Source organism: Ciconia boyciana, chromosome 8 (genome assembly GCF_034638445.1).
Source record: "Ciconia boyciana chromosome 8, ASM3463844v1, whole genome shotgun sequence".
Taxonomy (NCBI): Eukaryota; Metazoa; Chordata; class Aves; order Ciconiiformes; family Ciconiidae; genus Ciconia; species Ciconia boyciana.
In genome coordinates, this window is record NC_132941.1 from 14,315,992 (window position 1) to 14,337,815 (window position 21,824).

The 21,824-nt window shown below is 38.5% G+C and overlaps 1 protein-coding gene across 8 annotated transcripts in view; it reads right to left on the reverse strand.

Moving 5' to 3' along the window:
* Positions 1-21,824, reverse strand: part of MYO5A (myosin VA) — a 103,180-nt gene that overhangs the window by 12,919 nt on the left and 68,437 nt on the right. The window contains exons 19-32 of one of the 8 annotated variants that reach the window (XM_072869333.1): positions 20,713-20,924; positions 19,594-19,750; positions 15,742-15,981; positions 14,969-15,217; positions 13,756-13,849; positions 12,883-13,031; positions 12,035-12,148; positions 9,710-9,853; positions 8,873-8,926; positions 7,925-8,152; positions 5,003-5,103; positions 4,371-4,451; positions 2,259-2,457; positions 606-680 (exon numbers count right to left, since the gene is read on the reverse strand). In XM_072869333.1, the coding sequence (XP_072725434.1) occupies positions 606-680; positions 2,259-2,457; positions 4,371-4,451; positions 5,003-5,103; positions 7,925-8,152; positions 8,873-8,926; positions 9,710-9,853; positions 12,035-12,148; positions 12,883-13,031; positions 13,756-13,849; positions 14,969-15,217; positions 15,742-15,981; positions 19,594-19,750; positions 20,713-20,924 (2,097 nt within the window). Of the gene's footprint in view, positions 1-605; positions 681-2,258; positions 2,458-4,370; positions 4,452-5,002; positions 5,104-7,924; positions 8,153-8,872; positions 8,927-9,709; positions 9,857-12,034; positions 12,149-12,882; positions 13,032-13,755; positions 13,850-14,968; positions 15,218-15,741; positions 15,982-19,593; positions 19,751-20,712; positions 20,925-21,824 lie in introns of all 8 variants that reach the window. The other 7 variants (XM_072869332.1, XM_072869337.1, XM_072869335.1 and 4 more) reach the window with 7 other exon arrangements.

The following is a 21,824-nucleotide window of genomic DNA, read 5'->3' on the forward strand; positions in this document are numbered from 1 at the left end:
ATATGGTGCTATCTCAATTTGTTAACTTTAATTATTATGGAAATATAGTATTATTTCCACTGTTATCCTTCAGACTTTGCATTTTTGAAAAATATTAAAAGGTTACATATTTTGATTCTGATAGATTTATTCACTCCAGATGTCAGCACTGTAAAGAGATCTGGGAACAAATTCAGTCTAAGACTGGCTACTCACAATTGCAGGCATTATTCACCTCCATAAGTATCTGTGTGATCAGGCCTCTATTTTGCTGAACTGAATTTAAACGTATTAAAGTTTCAAAGCAAAGAGTGGTTCTGAAAATTGAGCATCTTTTGCATCACGTACCTCTTTTTCAGGGTAGCATTAAGTAGCATTCAATAAGAAACTTCTTTGGTCACAGTGCAAGACATATTAGTAACAAAACTGTGCATCAGAGAGACACAGATTACACAGAGGACACTAAGACTAACAAAAAAAGCAGTGAGGGAAGTAATTGGCATTGTGAAGCTCTCTGCAGGGGATTTCCTTTGAAAGGGAGAAACGGAGGCAGCCTGCTTTTCAATTAGTGCTCCAGAAATAGCAAACGAGACAACAGAGAAACAGGATTCACGTGATCTACATACAATCATCCGTTTGTAAAGTGAAATCCGGTACGATTGATACTTCTTGGGATCATCTGCATACAACTCCTCATAAAACTGTAAAAATAGGTACAGGATAGTTTTTCCCCTGCCTTTGAGACACTGATACTTCAGTAAGCACTATATAAATGAAGTCAAATTAAAACAAGATCAAGAATCTCTAATTTTTAGGTAGTCTAGTCCTTAGGTGTGATCCTCACTCCAGCCTCTCCCAGAGAGAAGCTGATGTAGATGAGTTGCAGAACAGTCAGATCTTTTAAAAATGGGCAGTACTAATGCTGTGAAAGCCTGGAATATAACCTTTGTGAGAACCTGGACAGGACATTTTCTTATGCTAATCACTTGGGATTGCAGTGAGTACTGCAATCCCACTATCACATCTGGAAAGCCTGTAAATTATTTCCACTCTAGGGCTAGGAGTGGAAAAGAAGCATATTCCCGACTTGGAGTGGACTTCCAATACTCAAACATCAGAACTGAAATACTAAGGAATGAGTCTATATTTAACAAGTAAAATTACATTAACTGTATTTGAAAATAAAGAGAGCTCCTCTGGGATGTAATTACATGACTGTGTGTTGTCTTGGGAACACAGAATGTGATGAGTAGGTCTCTTGGGGGGAAAAAAAGGCTAAAAATCATAACATATGACTAAGCAGCAGGAGGGAGCTGTCAGAGATGGAAACATTCGCCATTTACCTTTGCCAGTAGGAGACAGCTGCTGCTGAGGCAAACTTATAATATACTTTGAATCAGTTTTCCAAGATCTATTCACTGAATTATCTGATGCTTTCCTCAAAACCTTTGGTACTAAGACAAGAGCCTGACAATGATAACTTCTGTAACATACATAAGCAGGAAAGACTACACCTCTAAACAAGAGGAATCAATTACACTCAGAGCTAGGATTTTTCTTCCTGAAGTAGCATGGTTCCCTTTACCAACAAACAGAGATAAGCCAACGATATTCCAACATGGGCCTCTGGAAAATTTCCCCAGAACTGAACTAGCCTGCACATGATGAACATACTCCTTTCCCTTTGCAGGGAAAGGTAAGGAGTTTCACCCGATCCTTCCTTCACACAAAAATGTTGTGCAGTTAACAAGGAATACCAATTATTAGCTAAGTGAATTCTAACCAAGTTTCTTTTTCTGGAACTATTTCTTTCTTCAAAACGTACTGAATAGCTGGAGCTCATAACAGTGGATTATCTGTGTAGCTTCAGGTAGGGAGGAGGGAAATGGGAGGAAAAGACATTAAATAATTGAAGAACTACATCAGAGTTTTTCAACAAAATAAACAAACTAATATAGTTCAGTGGAAACACCACTACTTGGCAATAATATTTTTATGAGTTTGCTGGATATCAATCTTCTATTTAGCAATGATTACACTCATCAGTTGAAAGCTGGGATCCATGAGCTTTCCTCATGCCACAAACTTCAAACAGATTCCCTGAAACATTATTACTTCATCAGCAATAAGCCTCTCTCTCCCATTAGCTTACCTACAAAAAAACGACGGCATTCATGCAATTTTTTGCAGTAGGTTGCCATCTGAAAACTGATAAGAACTTACAGGTGCAGCAAGTCTGTAAGTCCCCTAGGCTGCTCCTGCAGCATCATTTCCCTTACCAAGTTCTCATTAGTTAGACGGGTGATCTCGTGCTGTAGACTGGCTTCAATGCGGGCCTCTGGAGGCAGCTGCAGATTCTGTGCTAGGAGCTGCTGCTGGCGATTGTTTTCTTCCTTCAGACTTTGGATCTCACCTCGCAGCGATTCCAGTTCATTCTCATGGCTCTTCTTCTGCGACTGAAGCTGAGACTCCAGCAGCCTAAAGAAGTTGAGCAACAGTTGCGTGAACACATTTAGGAAATTACCTCCCCAATTCTCAGAGGGAGTGTAAAGCTTTAGCTGCTGCTCAGGAACAATTAGCCATGGCTTGCAAAGGAAAATGAAAAAGGCAGAGTACTCTTTAAACCCTTCAGTATGCCTTCTAATTAAATTAAGCTTGCATGATCAAAAAGTGGAGAGAAACTAATTGTGACACTGCTTTGCATTTCCTTTGTGATTGAACACATACTGTGTATGGTACCACTGAGAACACATGGCAATAAATGTATTGCTAAGTCTTCACAGATTGTCACTACTTTTAAAGGGGCTTTAAAGAGGTTTTATCTCTAATCAAATCAAAAAAACTGTGTAAGATGAAGAAGACAGTGTGTTCACTTAAGCTAGGACCCTGCGATATTAACAAAAGAAAATCTTTTTAGAGTTAACTCTGTTCAGTCAGAAACCATTTAATTGCAAATGCACATAAATAATCTTTACATTAAAACCAACATTTTGCAGAGGGTTGTCATTAGTGCACAAAAGGTTAACAACAGAACCAAACTCAGGACTGGGATCTGGGAGCTCTATTTTATCCTCAACACTGACTCACTCTTTCCCCTTGGGCACATCACGTCTCAAATTCTTCTCATGTGAAATGGAGATAACATGTACCAGCCTCCTTCTGAGCAGCGCTGCAGGGATCTACTCCTGCTTGCAAGGCACTATCCAAGGGCTCTGACTCATCATTTCATACATACACACACACAGGAAATGACATTACTAGTGACTACTAGTGTTCAATTAGACAATCTTTCAGGGTTTAAATATGCATAAGGCAGACACATTTATTAGTAACTAGGCTGATCAAGCACGCAAAGGCAAACAGTCATTTACCTGCATTGCTCCACCATTTAATATAAAGTTTCTTGTCTCTACAGTGCTAGGACAAGAAACAAGAGGTGCAGAGCAAACAGTCTCACATCCTGCTCTGCAGAACACTTGCTCTAAGTTAGAGCTTCACAGGCTTACAAAACAATGTTAGGTGTAGAACTTGTTAGCACAAGAAAAGGAAAGACTTTCGTTAGTAGCATTCATTGCAAAATACCTCCTGTAGTTACTACTACCAAATGTGTATATTGAAGATCAGCACTGCTGATCTATTGCATTAGTTGCCAGTGCAGGACTAGGAACCATTTTGGAAGTCTGGGACACATGTATGGATACGGTGCCCAGACGTGCACACAGAGCCGGAACTGCATTTCCTAACGAGGTGAATCTCGCCCATTACATGACCAGCATGCAGTCTTTGCAGAGACTGCAATGATTGCACTGAGGCTTGAACAGCGCCACAATGAACTAAAGATTACTTCTGTTTGTTGGTTATTTCATGTCTTACACATGAATCTTGCACGGAGAGACGTGGGAGAAGAATGTTCAATTTACTGAACTTGAGTCGCAACAAGGAGAGTAAGACCCATAACTACTGGAAAGTTAAGAGCACGCTGAAGCTACTCAAACAATAGCTTTATTACTAAAATGATCGTACTTCTTTAGGCTGAAAAACTGTAAGGGCCATTAATTTTGATACACAATGTAAAGGCAGACAGATAATACACGGCTACAAATCTTTTCCAGTTGTGGAGCTTCTGGTATTTCACAGTTTATTTTTGTGCAAATTATGTATTAATTGTTGCCACCATCTTAACTTTTTAAATGATAAAACTTGACAAGTAGAAAGGTTTGGGGACTAAGTTTGAGGAAACTCTTTAATTCATAAAATTTGTGATGAATTTTTTTCTAACTGTTAAAGCAATAGAAATACTGTAGCTAAAGCAAACCCATAGCAAGGGGCACAGTTAGCTAGAAAAGAAGATGCAAATGAAGAAAAAAAAACATTCTGAGAAGTCTGGTAACCTGTTGGCTTGTTTTAACCCTTCATAAACCAGCCAAAGTTCTCCGTCCTCATTCAGCATATGATAGTCCTGGGGAGATTGCCTTTCAAGAAAAGTTTTTAAAAAAATACAAGAGAGATACATGATGGTGATGAGATGACATGTTAAGGACATTACACACTAAACTACAGTTACTATAAAAGAGAAAAAAACAATGCTCTAAAACAACTTAGCAAATTACTTCTCTTGTTTATACGTATTTCTTCTTAATGGCGGAAATCAGTTCTCAGTGTTAGCCCAACTGGTTACAGCATTTCATGCTGTTAGACTAAATGTATTATGACAGACTATTGTGACAACTACTGGACAAAAGGTAAAAAAACGGCATGGGGAATGGCACCCAGTTTGAGCAACATAGAAATTAAAGGCTAAGAAGATGTAAACCCAGGAAGCTTGATTTTGCATTTCCCCATTGCTTCCTAATCCTTTCAAATATTGCATACAGCAATATTACTAATCAAATCAAATTATAACCCCAATACAAGCGTTCTCTAAGTATCTAGACTTACATGGATGCAACTTACTGAATATGATATACACAGTGTGTCACAGCAGACCCCAACTGGTCATAGATTAAATAAAGAGAACTTGTACCTGTTTGTTTCCTTCAGTCCAATATACGCCTGTGCTATTTCTCCTTTGTCTTTCATCTTCTGTACATCCTCCAAGAGGATTGTAGAATCTGTCATAGTATTCTGGAAAAAGAATGATGATTTCCAGGTAAATTTAACAATTGAATTGTTCTGTGAATCCATGTTTTCACCACTTCACCCACGTGGAACACTAATCCTTGTGTAGCCACATTAAAATTAGTATGGGTACCTGAGCAAGAGGTTGGTCCATAATTTCTATGTCCATTTGGCGTATCTTTTAAAATGAATGCATGCAACATGCTCAAATATCAGTCTGTCTAATAAGCGGGTACATGTGTTAACCCCTTTTCATTTGTTCATCATGTAAAAGGAACAACATAAATGTCATGAAATGATGAATTTGCATTTTATTTCGAATTACCAGGAACAGCTGCTAATACTGAAACTGAAGAAGCATAATTTTGCAAGCTTAATTCTATTAATATTTCTTAAACATGGCATTACATGTAGTCTTTCAAATCTCATAAATAAGGTCTATTCCTCACTTCATATATTTTAAGTACTCTGGCAAAGCAGGAAATAATTTACAAGGGCTTGAGATTTTTAAAGTTAGATATCATCATAATACCATTTTGTTTCCGTTTTGAATGTTTACTATGGCACTTTTGCTTTTTCTTCAGTAAAACTTAAAATACTTAACAGATGTTTACAGTCACCTCGGCCAGTCTGATCTGAGTCATTGCTGTGGAATGATTACAGTGGAACCACAAGACTCTAATGAACATAAGAGATGGAATTCTGACTTTTCTTTTTGACTTTCAAAACAATCAAATGCTATTTTCCTGAGTAAAATTTTGCAAAGTGTTTACAATAACAACTTTGTGGACATAAATTTTGGATCCTAGGTCTCTGTGCCTAGCATGATTCGTGTTATCTAATATGAAAACCAATAAAATATATAAGCTCCTTGAAGAATTATTCCCAACATCCTTGTGAGATCTTTGTGATTTTTCTACTACTATTTTATTACACAGTAAAACCGCTGTATCTCACCTGCCAATCTATCAAGCTTTAGTAGTTTGAACATATTTACTATTTTTGTGCTGATGGAAAGAAATGTTAATTACTCTTCTATCTTCAAGAATACCCTACCTGCTGTAGTTGTAGTATTTGAATTAACAGCCTTCATTTAGAGTCAGTTCAGTTTCTCATACTCCTAAATACTATGCGTTCAACTACATTTTCTAATCAAACATTCAGCAATTCCTATCTAATATCTACAGATGACAGCGTGAGTCCTGAATGTTTGTTGCATGCCGAGGATAACAAACACTATAACGTAAGGTAGTCCTTCATACCACAGACTTTTTTTTGGTGAAATTTATGGATTTTGCAAGTTAATAGAGATCTGATTCCTGAATCAGTGCTGCTCTTACTCTCCTAACACACTCAGCAAGATACACCGACTGAGCTAACTAGACCAATTCCTGAATCTTTCCTTTCATGTTCAGGTAACAATAAACCAACAGTCCAAAACTGTTAAATCTGCTTGTTTTGAAATAACTTATTCCCTTGCATGGAGCAGGAAAATGGGGACACGGGTAACACAGGATAATGAGAAAGGTTTTTCAATAACAGCAAAGTAAAGTGCAAGAACAACTTCAAATACATGTAGGTTACTTATGAGAGGCAGCGAAATGACAGCTCAAGTATTGTTGACAGTTTTTTTAACATTTAAGAGTTCTGGTTCATAACTGTAGAAAAAAATGTGTACCTTATCCTCCTGGCAACGAAATTGGTAGGCAAGAAAGAAGAAAAACAAATCATTAAAAAAAGTCTGTCTGTGCTGCAGCTGTCCAACCTAACAAGCAGAAGCTATCTGCAAACTGGCTGTTAGCCATCCCACAGGTCACCTTCGCATTTCCCTCGTACTCATAACTGCTGTAAAAACAACACTCGTATCCCACCATTGCTGAGAATGTTATTCAAGGATTTACTATTCAAGTATTTATTTACAACATTCTAAATATTACAGAAAAACAAGTTTCGTTTTCTTTAAAATTAATCACTTAAAACAAGATATGTACGCCTTCACGCATCACAGACTTTCAATTTATTTAGGACAAATATAAACATAACTTTGCAGTAGCAAAGGAAAGATGATATATCTGTTCATTCCTTGCTGTGGTTATGAAACACTAGATAGCTCAGTTCAGTGGAAATAACTAGTTCCTGGATTTACATGATACCTTTTCAGTTTGAATGACTCTTATTTTCAAAGCTATTACTTCTCTAAGTATCTCACCAGAATTAGAGCTTTTTAGAAGATATGCGTTTTAGTGGTTGTAATCTACTCTCCTCAACAAAACCACACAGCACCTATCAAGCAATAATATGGAATTTATCTATCTTCATAGGTCATCTTTATGACATATTTGCGTTTAACTAGTACATATTTGCAATCATCTATGACCCTGCATAGATTTAGAAGAAATTGTTCCTTGTACCTCCTACTGAACTATTAATTAAAAAGAATTCCTGAGAACTATTGTAAATTTTCCAGTCAAACTACATACTCACTAGAGAAATTATACTGCTCCAAATGAGAATTATTTCTGCATTGTTAAAGGAGTTTGGGGAGATCCTGGCCAGACCATTGGTATTTGCCAGCCTGCTGTGATCAGTACAATATCTTTACATGAATGCTGGCAGACAAACCCAAAATTGGTTTATTAATAGAATCTCCCAATTCAGACTGCTGCAATTTGTGCACTAACAATGGATCAATGGATTACACTTAGAAAGGCTTTCAAACCTAGACCATTTTATTCTGCCTTTTCAAGCATGCTGTTAAAATTAAATAAAGCACGTCAGTGATGCAATGTAACTTTACTACACAGTGCATCTGCTGACTATTATTTACCTTGGGTTGAATAGCCTCTTTCTGGCTAACAAGCTGAGACCTCAAGATGAGGACTTCTTCCTTGCGTACTTCAAGCTCTTCACTTACTGAAGTCAGCTGATCCAGGAGGACTCTATATGCAGGGGCACCAGGAGCAGTTACCTCTGGAGATCGCGTTTCTGTGAGGGCCTTCTGCAGCTCATTCAACTCATTCTTCAGTTTTTTATTCTCAGATTCAAGTTCTTGACGCTGCAAGAAATAGGGACAATTCCGTCACACAGCAGCATTCCAACATGTCTATAAACCACAGGTACAAAACTATGGACAGAAAGGGTAAAAACAATGAGTAACTGCAACAAATCAATCAATCTCTCCTGTATCCCTGGCCTCTTCACTATGGTGAACAGTGCCTAAGAGGATTTCACTAATAGGGCTAACCTTCTGTCTGAAGTGCAAAATCAGAACACATATACATGAATCATACAGATCTGATGGGGAAAAAAAATTACCAATCTTTTTTTCCTCTTATTCTCCCCTTAACAAAAAAAATAAAGTTCACCATGAATACTGGTCAGCAGGCTACGAAGATTCTGCATCATTCAGTGATAGTAGGAAATACTTTTAGTTTTAGTGGTCTAAGGTATGCATTAATTTAAAGAATGTGTTTGGAAAAGAGGGCTACATTTATCACTGTATTTTTGCTCAAATTAACTTGCAAGCTGTAGTAAGCGTTTCAACAGAGAACTCTCCCTGTTTTAGGGAATATTTTTGTTCTGCAGCCCCAGCCACACATTCTGCAACTCAAAAAGGACAATGGTACAATAAAATGATTGCTGGGGAATTTTTGTTCTAGTTTCTCTAGCTAATATTCTGAAACAGGAGGGCTGATGTAATCTTCTATGCCAGCACATAACAATTGGTGGCAATATACTCACTAGAAAATAACAGAAACCTCCTTTTTAGAATTACCTTGAGCGACTCATACTCCAACTCTGCACCTCTTATTGGAGGCCTTTCCTCCTCCTGTGAAAAAATACAGACAAGTGTGAAAAATAAAAATCCAATCCTTTCTATTCTTTAATTTAGTTGAGGCAGGAAAAGGAAAGCGAGGTGAAATTATTTTCCTATAAAACTGGGAAATACTCATTCTGGTACTGCTGAGTGCTTTAGTTTGAATATTGGCATTGCCTCCTTTCATTTACTTACAAGTTTATGACACATAATTGGTTAATATAAATAAAATCATGTACAAATCACACTACTGTCACTGGTAACGAAACAGAGCAGGATGAATGCCAGGATGCTCAAGAAATTCACTGGTGGAAGAGTAATAAGAAACAATTGCCAAAACTGGTTTCACATTTTTATACATACTTAAGGAGACCAAATCAGAGGAGAATTTCAAATAAAATCTGCTAAACATGTCTAATCCCAGTGCTTTGGCTCTGCATCCTGGTTGAAACACTTCTTATTCTGCCTAAAATGAACAATTACTCATTCTCCCCATCATTTAAGTAGAAATTCTATATTGCTATTCTTTAATAAAAACAGCCTTTTTTTTTTTTTTTAAGCAAAGTCCCTAGCACTTTTTGGTCCTGTTAACTTCCATCAGAGAATCTCAAGGACCTTGGAAAACTAAATAACCAGTCCCGATTACTAAGCACCAGGCATAAAACTTGTCGTTAAATAAAGCAAGTGCTAGAGGAAGATAAGGCTTTAGTAAAAGCCAGTCAGCATTCACACAGCTACTATTTCACATGAAGGGATACTCTGGCGTCAGCATTTGATCAGCTAGAAGGATTCCACCTTAGCTTTAGCACGGAGAGCCTGTTCTTCCTTTCTGTCCAGTTCATCCTGCAGGGATTGCTTTTCTTGCTCCAGCTCCGTAACCCGTTTCTGCAGCTTGAGGAACAGAGACATATCCAACGGTGCCTTTTTATCACTTGGTTCCTGCTTTAGAAAGAACAGAAGGAAGTCAAGAAGTATTCCCCTTCCACACCACAAGGAAGCACTACAGTGAGTAAAGACAAGAAACAGACTGGGGAAAGAGAGGAACACAGAAATGTTATTTGATTCTGAGAGTTGACTACTGGCATCTAAAATACTTCATCAGCTGTCAAATGCTATTTTAAAAAAAGATCTACTACTATAAAATGTATCTAAGCCTAAAGCCTAGCAAAAGAAAGCACTAGAGACTACCTGGCAGACAGGAGGTCTATAATTAAGCATACCTTTTATTCTTACTTGTTCGGAGGGGGAAAGGAGAAAAAAAAGTCTGTGGTTAGACTCACCTGGAAACAACTGTAAACAGAGGCGCCTTTTTTTTGCCCCCCCCCCCCTTTTTTTTTTTAAGTTTTAAATTATTTCTACATTAAATTCTTCAGCTACAGAGAAATCTCTCTGCTGATTGTAGATTTACAGGTTAGTTTAGTGGGATGTGACATAAATATGTACCAGAAGATATATTTTATGCCTTTTTCCTTTTATTATTCTAATTATACAGCCTGTTCTGGGCCTAATCCACTAGCTTTCTCACTATTTTCTGGACAAGAACCAGCATTTGTAATCTGAAGGTGCATCAGAAATTGTCCATCAGCCATTTTGTACTTTATGTAGCAAGAAGATCAAAGCATTTACTATGAAGTACGCCATAAAATTTTGAAGCCTAGAAAAGGAACTAGAAAATTAATATTAATGACTGTAGCAGACAAGCAAGCACAGCCATTTCCACTTCATCTCCTTTTACTGTTGAGGGGAAGAGTCATAAACCACACCAACAGCTCAGGAAAAAGAAAACAGACTTTGAGTTTTCTGGCTTTACTGGTTTGTATTGAGATTGACCCTATTTTTAATGTGGTTTTGTATCATTAAGCTCTATTGTTAGTGAAGATTTCAAACTCCAGTTTGACTCTAAAGGGGTTAAACAAATACAGATTTAATCTTCTCAGTGCTGCATTTATTCACACTCTTGTGTGAGTTAATTTTTTTTCATTTATACTCTAAAAATCAAAACTGGCTCTAGAACAGCAATTCAGTAAGTCTGTTAGCCAAAGGAGATGACGACATTTGGCTCATATGTGAAATCCAATCACATGTAGTTGCACTGTCCTTTTCCTGATTACCCATGAAGGTAGGAGCATCTTTCTGAAACAATTATGCAAGGTGAAAAATATAAGTGGGAAGGCAAATGATGAATATGTGTCAGCATCAATGTGTCAGGGTATTTGCATCCATAGTAGAAAATAACTTTCTGCGGAGGCTTTCAAAAACAGTAATGACAGCCTGTAAAAAGCAAGTGTGGAGATAACTAACCTGGGCAAATGGAGCGAGCTGTGCAATGGCTCACAGTTAAGAAGACCTCTAGAATGCAGAGAAAAAGCTTTGCATCTGCAAACTGCCAAGGACAGTCAGACCACCAACCTGACGGCTCCCTGCTGTGTTAGCAGTCCCACTTCTTTGGGAGGGGCCAAAAGGGGAGTTATCTTGGAAAATACTAAGAATGGTTTAGAGTTGCACCACAAATTATTCATGATTATTATTCAATAGCTGAATCAAGAGAGTAATCTTTCTGAAAATTTTTAAATATCCTGGGATTTGTATCTGTGCATATGCAAAGGGACAGAACATTCTTGGAGTTTTATTCATCTCTATGAAATAGAGGAAAAATGAATCAACATGAGGTTCTCACCCCTAACAGCAAACTCATTCCATGTAGCTACTAAGAATGTGGCTAGCCACCTTGCCACTTTTAATCCTTGAATATACAGTATACAGACTTCTCAGGAAGTCTCACTGGTTTTCTGAATTCCCACTTTGTGCTGAAAAAGTGATTGTGCTTACAAACACCGGCAAGCAAATGTTTTACAGATGCAAATCAATTGGATGGCCAAATATCTGGTCTGTTTACTGTAATAGAGAGGAATTCAAAGCATACTTTCACAAAATCTTTTTGCATAGGACCACAACTAACTAGAGAATGAGCTGTTTTCAAAAAGGAAATGGAAAAAGTTGGATTGAAGCATTAGGTATCTCAATATAACGATATGGTGTTCACAAACACATACAAAAAAAGAGACAGGAGTAAGTTCAACCATTGATCAATGAAAATTTGTGGTTTTTTTTTAACATTACCTCCATCCTCACTGGTAAGTCTTCTGCTTCTGTGATCTCAGAGCTAAAAGTATATTCAGATTCATTGCTACTGTGAGTTGAATCTGTTCTTTTGTGTCCAGGCTTGGGGATGTTCTGGAGTGCAAATGAAACAAATCAATACCACTGTATGGTTTTCCCTGTGACTGTCTCTTCACAACCTATGATTTAGCTTGTAATATTTGGTGTTATTTCACAGCCATCAAAATTTATAAGAAAAGATTTTTGATTCTGGTCTCTCATGCCACCTAAAGCCTATGAGAGGTAGTTCACAATCAAATCTATGGAGACAGGTCAGATCCTACACCATCAAGTATTGCTGCAGAAAGCAGAATCAAGCAACAACACAACATTTTGTGGGAAAGAAAAGCTCAGTTTACAAGAAGCACAGGCAGCAATTCTCTAACTTCCCAGACATTGTATTGAGGAATATTTTTTCTTCCTGATGCATAAAATATTCCTAGAACTACTTAAAATTTATCACTAGATGAATGTGGTACAAACAACCCTAGCACATGTGAATAACTTCAGGGCAAAATAAGGGTGGACAGATGTGCAATACCACTAGCAAAGTCACAGCAGAAATTTAGCCTTCTTCACAAACATGAAAATAAGAATAAATTTTTTAAAAAACCAACCACAAATTTTAAATGTATTTGTTTTGGCTGAACCAATCTAATTAATCAATATTTAAAAGGACAAATTCTCTTTTCAGGCACAGGTCACCACCACACAGCTGACAGCAGAATCAGTTACTAACTTACACCACTAGATTCTGCCTAAACACATTTGTGAACAGCTTTTGGTTTCTCAGATGTTTAGCCACTTACCACCATTAAGGTCATTTCATCCTTGAGATCATCATACCGCTCCTCTAAACGGCTGAACTCATTCAGCAGGTTCTGGTACCGTAACCGTTCATCATTCAGATCTAGCTCTAGCTGTTTCGTTTCCTCCACTAGCTTCTTTTCCATTGTTTCTGCCATGGAGAACAGGAATCCAAAGTGAGAACTCCAGTTCTACCTACCATGCAGTGCATCCGTCCTGGAGGTACAGGCATGTGTCTGCACCAGGAACACAGATGGTGAAACAGTCTGCTGTTTGAAGCTGGTGTGTGGTATTTGTGCTTCTGTAGGCAAACATTAAGCCAAACATATGAAGGACCAAAAGTATTATAGAGGTAACCACAGACAGGCTCACTCAGTCAAGTTAGTTATTCTGCTAATACCTTGCATTAGTAATTTCAGGAGGAAGGAAGAAGGGGCACTAGCCCAGTGCTGCATTATCTAAAAAGCAAAATGTGAGATGCCTTACACCTCAAGCACACTGACCCTCCTCATCGTAGCTGCCTCCATCACAGCCTTCGCATCTAGAGTTACACTCTTCTGACTGCTGTGTACATAGTCACAGCAGCCAGAAGAGCTGCAGTAGATTAATTGTGTTAAATATCAGAGCCTTCTTTTCAAAGGTAAAACGCTTTGTAACAGTCACCCTCACCAAAAAGACCCCAAACTCTTAGGACCTCATGGAAACTCAAACAGTAAATAATTCTGATGCATGTGAGTTCTTAAAAAAAAAAGAAAGGAAACCATTAAACTAAAAAGGAACGCAAACTAAGGCAAATTAGCCAAATCTATGCAGTAGAGTGTTGCTTTACAAGGTAACATGAAGTAGAAAACCTGAGTAAAGGGAACAGAGCCAACCTGTTATTTCCCTCGCCTGGTCATGGATGCGGCGGTTCAGCTCCTCCTTTTCTGTTTTCAGTAATGTGTTCTGCTCTTTCAGCTCCAATACCAGCTACAGAGATAATAAAATATTTGACTCAGAATGCAGTTCATCTTTCATCAGTAGCTCTAACAGCAACTACATCCTTGTTGTAAGAGTTCAAATACTTAAAATTCTCCTCAGAGAATGAAATTAGTGAACTAAGTTATGACATTTTCATTTCCCAAATTACAGATCTTAAATTTGTCCCATTACAGATTCCCCTGTATGTTCTGCACTCCATTTCTGATCAGATGCCAAAACTGCCTTGAACCACTCCACTGTGCCATAATATTTTTCAGTAAAGTCCCAAAGATGTAATTTATTCCTTAAAATATAAATACTCCTAAAATAGGAACAAATTTGGTACTTCTTTTGTGTATTCCATTGCATTGGGTAACACCATAATCTAACATCTTGCCTCTGCCCAAAAGTTGTACCACTTTAACCGTGCCCAGGTTTGCCAGTTACTCATTTGTCTCTGATTATGGTTACTACACATTCCCTTTGCTTAATCAATTAATATTTTTCCTTATGTTTATCTGATCTTGAAATGTATCACTGCAGCATCACATAATGATGGAATGGCTCTTCCAATATTCAAAAACTGCACTGCTATCGGCAAGTAATCTTGACAGGAAACAACCTGTTTGATATGTTCGTGGTTAAAGCAAAGATAAGGGGTTAGTCAAAACCTGTTGAACTAGACTGCGCACACACACACGTGTTTAGTAGGCTAACTGTTTAAATTAGGTAGGATACAAGTAGGTACCTTTGAATACTGTGTATGGGACATTTCTGATAGCTATGTGATCACACTCTCTAGGTGGGTAAAATGATCTCTTTTTATGAATACGCTACCTCTGACTAATTGAGGAAGCTTAAGTATTTGGATTTGCAAATACTTTCAATATCAAAATCTGTATAGATGGCATACATATATTTACATACAATATATAGATTTAGTATATTCTTCTACCATAGGTGTAGGTACTTAGGTATCAAGCCTATTTTGGATTGTACAGGTATAACACTGCTTAAAAATACTGTAAAAATATCAGCAACACAACTGAAGCAGTTAAGCCTGGGAAGAACCTGAGTGGACACCAGGCCCCCATAAATCTTCTCATGCACCTGAGACTGAATACTTGCCTGCTCGGTTTCATGTTTGTATTTGTCTGCCCATTCCTCAATGGTCTTCTTCTCAGACTGAGTTTGGTGCAGCTCCTTCCGGAGCTTGGCAATCTCCTCCTGAAGGCTGAGGACACGGTTGGTTGCGTTCTTAGCCTCCTCCTCACTCATCCGAAGCCTTTCCACATCACTCCGCAGCTTCTCTGTCTCCGTACTGTACGTGATCTCCAGGTTGCTCAGCTTCTCCAGCAGAGATTTGTACTCTTTGTTCTTTGCAAAACACAACACAGACATAGCAGCTGTTGGAGAACTTCTGGTTTAAGGGAGCCTTCTAGTTCCCTACAGAATATATCCAGACACGGGAGCAAAAGAACAGCTTCCCCATTTCCAAAAAGCTTCAGTCTGTTTTTGCAGAATTGCTTAACAAGGTGACAGAACAGTCTCTAAGCCTGCACGTTAACATCCCAAACTAAAATTAGACTGGGAGCCCACACACATCAAACATGATCACCTCACCTTCCCCTTAAACAGAGCAACTGATGTGCTTCAAATGAAATACTGACATTAAGGGAGCAGATGGTTTCTCTCAGTGCTGCTGAGAGACACAAACGGATGCTTGACTGTTCCAGTTCTACTGTGGCCTCCCTTTCTCTTCTGTTAATGTTCTTCAGCAGAAAAGAGAACTGATACCTTACAATGAAAATTCAGTGCATTTTTCTGTGAATGCCCACAGTGCTACTGAGAAAGGTAATAAAGATTTCTAAACATTTTCCCTGAGACCAGGGGGCTTTTACCTGCTCATCAATTTTTCGCTGCAGCTGCATGATCTTGTTCTCCAAGCCAATGTGAAGCTTCTTGTAGCGTTCTACAGACCGGGCCTCTATCTTCAGTTTCTTTAGCTCCCTCTTGGCCATCATGCGCCGGTAGCAGCATTGCAAGTAAACAATTGCCTTCAAGGTCCTACGGTAGTGCACTCGAGCCAGCCAACCTCTTACATGTTTCTGAATAATAATAGACTTGTGCTCCTGAAGCATCTACAGTTAAGAAAAAACACCACAAGGGGTATTAAAGTTGCAAACTACACCTGCTCAGTTAAACAGACTCCATAATGAGAGGTGTAAAGATGATATGCACAGAGACACACTTTAGCCTGAAAAGAGAAACTTCTGGTGAAGAGTAACAAGAAATTAATATGGAATTCATTTAAACAAAAAAAGAAGAGGAAAAGAAGATAGGAATAAGGAAGATGAAAGGGAATAAAATGAAAAGGAACCAGAAGGAAAAACATGGAAAGAAAGAACTGGAGGCGCACTGAAGAACCAGGCATTCCTTTGTGTTGATGTCAGATCCAAGCTAATTACAAAAATACACGGTACCTGTTGGCAAGATTACAAATACAATCCTTTTTTTTTACTGCATCTTTTATCTTGAAACATCTTGGAATCATTGACATATGCCGCATAGGATTCATCAATACAAAGTCTAAAATTACCACGCTTGATATGCAATGCAGCTAGTACACACTAGAACCCAGAGTAAATTGTAGCAGCTGTTAAAACCAGCAGCCGTAGTCTAGCTGACCAAACTATAAATTCCAGTAATTTTTCCTCCCCCCCCCCCTTTTTTTGACATATCTTAGACTTGCCAGCATGGAAAAATCTCCATTTATCCTAATCAGAAATTTTATATTGTAATAACTCCAACTTATTTCACAGCAGAAATTTCAACCATAGCTTTGAGGTGTAAAAACAAAAAAATTGATAATAATTTTTTTAAAATAATTTTTAACAAAAAACAGTCCAGAATGCCAGCAACCTTCATCAGCATGTTAGCCAGAGACTTCCACTAGGAAGAGTCTACTACTTGTTTTTGGACCCTTCACCCACTGATTCAATCAGAGATCCCCCAGGTGTGGAGCACCTGAATTCCAGCAGACCACAGCTATGCTCAGAGAGCCTGCCCAAACCCACAAGGCTTCCAGGACTCTGAGAACTAGAGTTCACTTAATAAACCTTTGGCAAATTAAGCAGTTTATTCTAAAGAACGAAACTATTTAAGATTTTATGTTACTTCTTGGATTTGATAGTTTAAAGATCATATGCAGTTCCCATTCTTACACTGATTTACCACAAAGCTGACAAGACAAACTAGTAGGGTAACAACAATTTTATTTTCTTTTATACTTCTTAGCAAATGAACTGCAATGTGTTAGAAGCATTACATTTCCAGATCAATTAATTTAAAAGGTTCACTGGCAAAGTGGCATGATTTTAAGATACATAAACTTTCTCCCTTAGCATTTATTTCTGAAGCAAAAATGAGACTTGACATACCAGCATTCAGTTAAATAGCACACCGAGGTAAGGAAATAGTGCTCTCAAAAGTACAGCAAGGTCAAAAGCCAAAGTCCTTCTGACTGCATGTCATGCAGTTAGCAGACCTGCCTCCTGCCTCCTTCTTACATGTTTCCTGGAACAGTCCTTCAGGTTATACCCGCGGGTGCCTGAACAGCTCAAATACACCTAGCTGTCAACAACATTTTCACCTCAAGTTTGAAAGCAGCAAGTCCCATAAAATACCTCCATCGTGCAGGGATGGTCCTCATCTGCCAGTGAATTCTCACACCCATGCAATCCAGTGAGGAAACAGGCCACTCCAAAGTAAGGTGAGAGTATCAGAGAAGTTACTTAATTTACCAGGTATTTCCCAGGAAAGCTTATGTAAAAGCTATGGAGGAACTAAACTCCTTGTTAAGCTGAGAAGCACATCAAAAGTCTCAGGCAGAAGCTTTCCCTAGGATGTGTGAAATAGATGATTCAACCATTTTAAATTCCTTGTATTAGTCATGTGACTGCAACACATGCCCTCTCTTCCAACAACAACAACAACAGGTACCTTTCACAATCCTAATGAATGACATGTGTACCATATATTACTTACAGAGTCATGGCTCAGCCCAAGTGTGCTGTCACAGGGCAACCTTTCAGTTTCACTCATTTGCAATCATCATGAACTTCAGAACAACCGTGTTTACCTGCACATGGCATGCAGAGCCCATGCTTCTCTCTCTGGCCATCCCTGTATCAGCTTTAATAAAATTCCAACTTAGGAGGACAACGTGTACACAGCACACGGCAGGTGTGCACTTGTCAGAACTTCATGTTTTACTGCGGTGACCAACTCACTGCTTGAGGGGGATACTCCCTGACAGCCAAGGCTGACCAACCCTTACAGGGACCCCTCCAGAAATCTACCATCTCTATTAAGAGGGAATATAACAGGTTTATAAAACTCCGTGCTACGGGACAGATGCAGTGTGTATCACTCACGCAACTAACTTCTGGCATACAGAATCATCTCCCGTTTCCCAAGGATGGCTTTTAGTCCACATATTGCTCTGATCCATGTCTCACTTTGTCACAGCTGTCAGATCACTGTTAAAAACATATCTTACATACTCTCACAACATAAAATATGGTTTGTGTTTCATATAATAATGAAAATGCTAAGAATTCCAATAAAAAGGCAAGTAGATACCCACACAAAAGAACAGCTGAGTCAAGCACGGGGATGTTACTACTTAGAAATTCTTATCAGGGATTACTTGTTTTCAAACTGTCTGGTTAGTATGTTAGAAAGCTGTAATTTAGACACATTCACATGTGACTCTGTAGGCAACTTTAATACAGATGAAAAAATACACAGAAACTTCAAATATAAAAGAGAAACATGTGGAACATAAGCATTAGTTGGCTTTTGGTTATATGCCTTCAATATCTACCTGCTTGGGAAAAAAATAGAACTTTTTTGGCTAACTTTTCAGTGAAATATAGGCTGACTCTTGAGCCTAGTTAAAACAATTCCTGTAGACAAAAGTGCCATGAAACATGTTGGCATTTTGTAGTCTAACCATTCGAATCATAATTCTGTTTCCAGCCCTGTAACCACTGAAGAGCAAATTCTAATTTCTCAATTGAATTTTTATTTATCAAGTGTAATCAGGAAAATATTATCACTAGGACAGGGTTATATCAATTTCTCAACAAAACCAACATCAATACATTAAAACAAACAAACAAACAAACAAAAAATCCCACATTTGAGTTTTAATCTCCTATTTTTGTGGGTATCTCTTTGCTAACATTAATCTCCTTCAGTGTGTGCCATAAGCCATTTCAGAATCACTGAAATTAGGGATGGAATAGGAATAGTATTGCATGACGTATGTATACTGATGTGAGCAATACTGATTTGGACTCATGGCGGCACATTCACACAAGGCCATTTTCCGTATTCATTTTAAGTGCCTCGACATTCTATATAACACATGAAAAAGTTTTCTCAAGAGAAATGCTGTAAATCCCCGTTAGATTCTCCACTGACTGCACTGGAAGTCTAGGTACATCCATATTAGATGACAATGCGAATATCTCTCAAATGACAAGTTCATTGACTGCAGTATCAGATCTTTCTAATTTCCATGTACTGTCCTTCAATCCATGCTGTGATATTTTGTTTGTGCATTATGCATAACAGCACGCACACAAACATTTCAGATTCCCAAGGGGACACCACAGAGCAGCTTCATCCTGAAGGTATGTGGAAATAAAGCTAGAGTGAAGAAGTAAAACATTATGATTTCTTACCATTTGGTACTTGTTCCTGGCCATGTAACCTCTTAAGAGAGCCTGAAGAGCAATAGTGGCAGCTCGCATGCATTGGTATCTTTTGCGGACCACGTACATACGCTGGAACTTCTGAATAGTGATGGCAGCCCGTGTTCTCTGCAGGAACTTGGCATAGCTAAGCAAGAAAAAAATTACAAATAATACCTGTAATTATTTTCCAGTGCTTGAATAATATTTTTTTTGCATCCTATAACTTTACCCTCTTTCTCAAGAGCTGCATTTTCTACTTCAGTTTCTTCCTAATGTTGTCAGTGATACAGCGTATTTACTTGCTATTCTACCAAATGGCAGTACAACAGAATGACAAATTAACAGCAACCTTGCAAGGTTTTACGGGGAAATGTTTTCACTTCCTCTGAGAACTGTGCTATAGAACTGACAAGATAAACTCAGCTTAATTTCTCATCACCTTTTCTCCAGCTTTAAAGCTATTTCCACTATGCCACCTTCCAGGTCTCCTCTCCTAACCTCAACCTGTAGAAAATGTTTGCTCATTCTTGGCCCTCTCTGCCAGACAATTACAAAGCATCTTGACATAAGCCTCTTTGCAAAGGTTGATTCTTACAATCTTCATAACCACCTTGTCTTTGAACGATACCACCTGTACTCCTACCCTTTTCTCTGGCCCATCCACAGCCACTCCTCAGAAGTCAATCCAAACAAATTACTCCGACTGATATATCTCCCTTCACAGCTGCACCCTGGATGAGGAATGGCTTCTCCAGCAGGACAGACAGACCCAGCTGGGAGGGCACATGGAAACTGCGCAATAAGGACTCATCCAGGATGCCTGCTTTACCTCACCTCCAACATCTCTCCTAGTACTACTTGTACTCTTCTCCCACCAATGACATACTGTTCTAAGCATCATACAGCCAGGGCGCTACTGTACTCTCAGGAAGGTCAAAAACAGGCAGGACAGACACACTCATTATATTCAATTTCCGTCATTTCCCTGGAAAATTGTTTCCTCTCAGCCAGTATGGGAAGGAGAGAACAAATGTATCACATTTAAATGTCCTACTTAGAGGGATCTGAATTGAGGCTAGTGTGGGTTTTCCCATGAGCATTGCTTACCATCGTGCCTGGTACCCTCTGACATATCTCTGAATGGTGATGGCAGCCTTCCTCATACGCATGTACTTCTTTCGCATCAGCCAGCCTCGGATTGTCTTTTGGATGCGGATACAGGCAGCTCTCAACTTATCTGCCCTTATTTTTTCCAGATAGGCTACTTGACCAGCCCGGAAAAATATTTTTGTCTTACCAAACTGGTACTTATCCTTGTCCTATTTTCAGAGGTAAAAAGAGGATCAGTTACAGCATTAAATGTTAGTGGATAAAAAAAGGCATGAAGGGCTAAATGAAAGTACAGTTAGTAAAGAGGCAAAATTATCTATGTAATATTTCAAGTAAACCTAGACTTAAATTAAGTAGTGGAGGAGAGTATTTTCTCCGTATGATTCTGTTAACAAATTAATACAGTAAGGCCACAAGCACGGCCTCAAGGAATAACGTGAGATTTTTGCTTAGACAAGAATGCCACAAAGATTATAAGAGGCGTGGAAGGCTACAGGGGGTGACAAAGGGGCCCAGAGGATGAAAGCAATAGAGGCAATGCACATGTACAGTTCCCTGTTTAAACTGTAGATGACCCATCTGAACGGTCCATCTTCAATCATACTACACAGTACAAACAAAACAGCTGGGGCTTCAAACATGTACACATCGTTTACTGCATCAGGACTAAGCCAGAAGAAAGCATCTTGCTGCTGCTCAAACACATCTGAAATTTCAGAACTAAAACAGAAAGAGAATAATACTCTATCTCTATAGGCTGTAGTACTCCTTGGAGGGAAAAACTGAGAATATACAAAGGTACATTGAAAAAAATTAATTTTGTTGATTGTTTGATGTTAAGTTGAAAGGAACAGCAGCCAAAGAGCTACAGCTTAGGATACATTTAACACTATACATTAACACTAGAAATACAGACACATGCATATAAACCAAAAGGTTTTAGTTAACTCCGCCCAATGACACAGAATTTAAAAAGCTGAGCCCCAACCTGCCTGCACAGTATTTATTTTTTTGTTTCCATAAACATCCTAACATTGGCATTGCACTTCAGCAAGGTAAGATTTCTTGCTTCTCTATCTTCAGTAAACTTTGTCTCTTTCTCTTCTTAA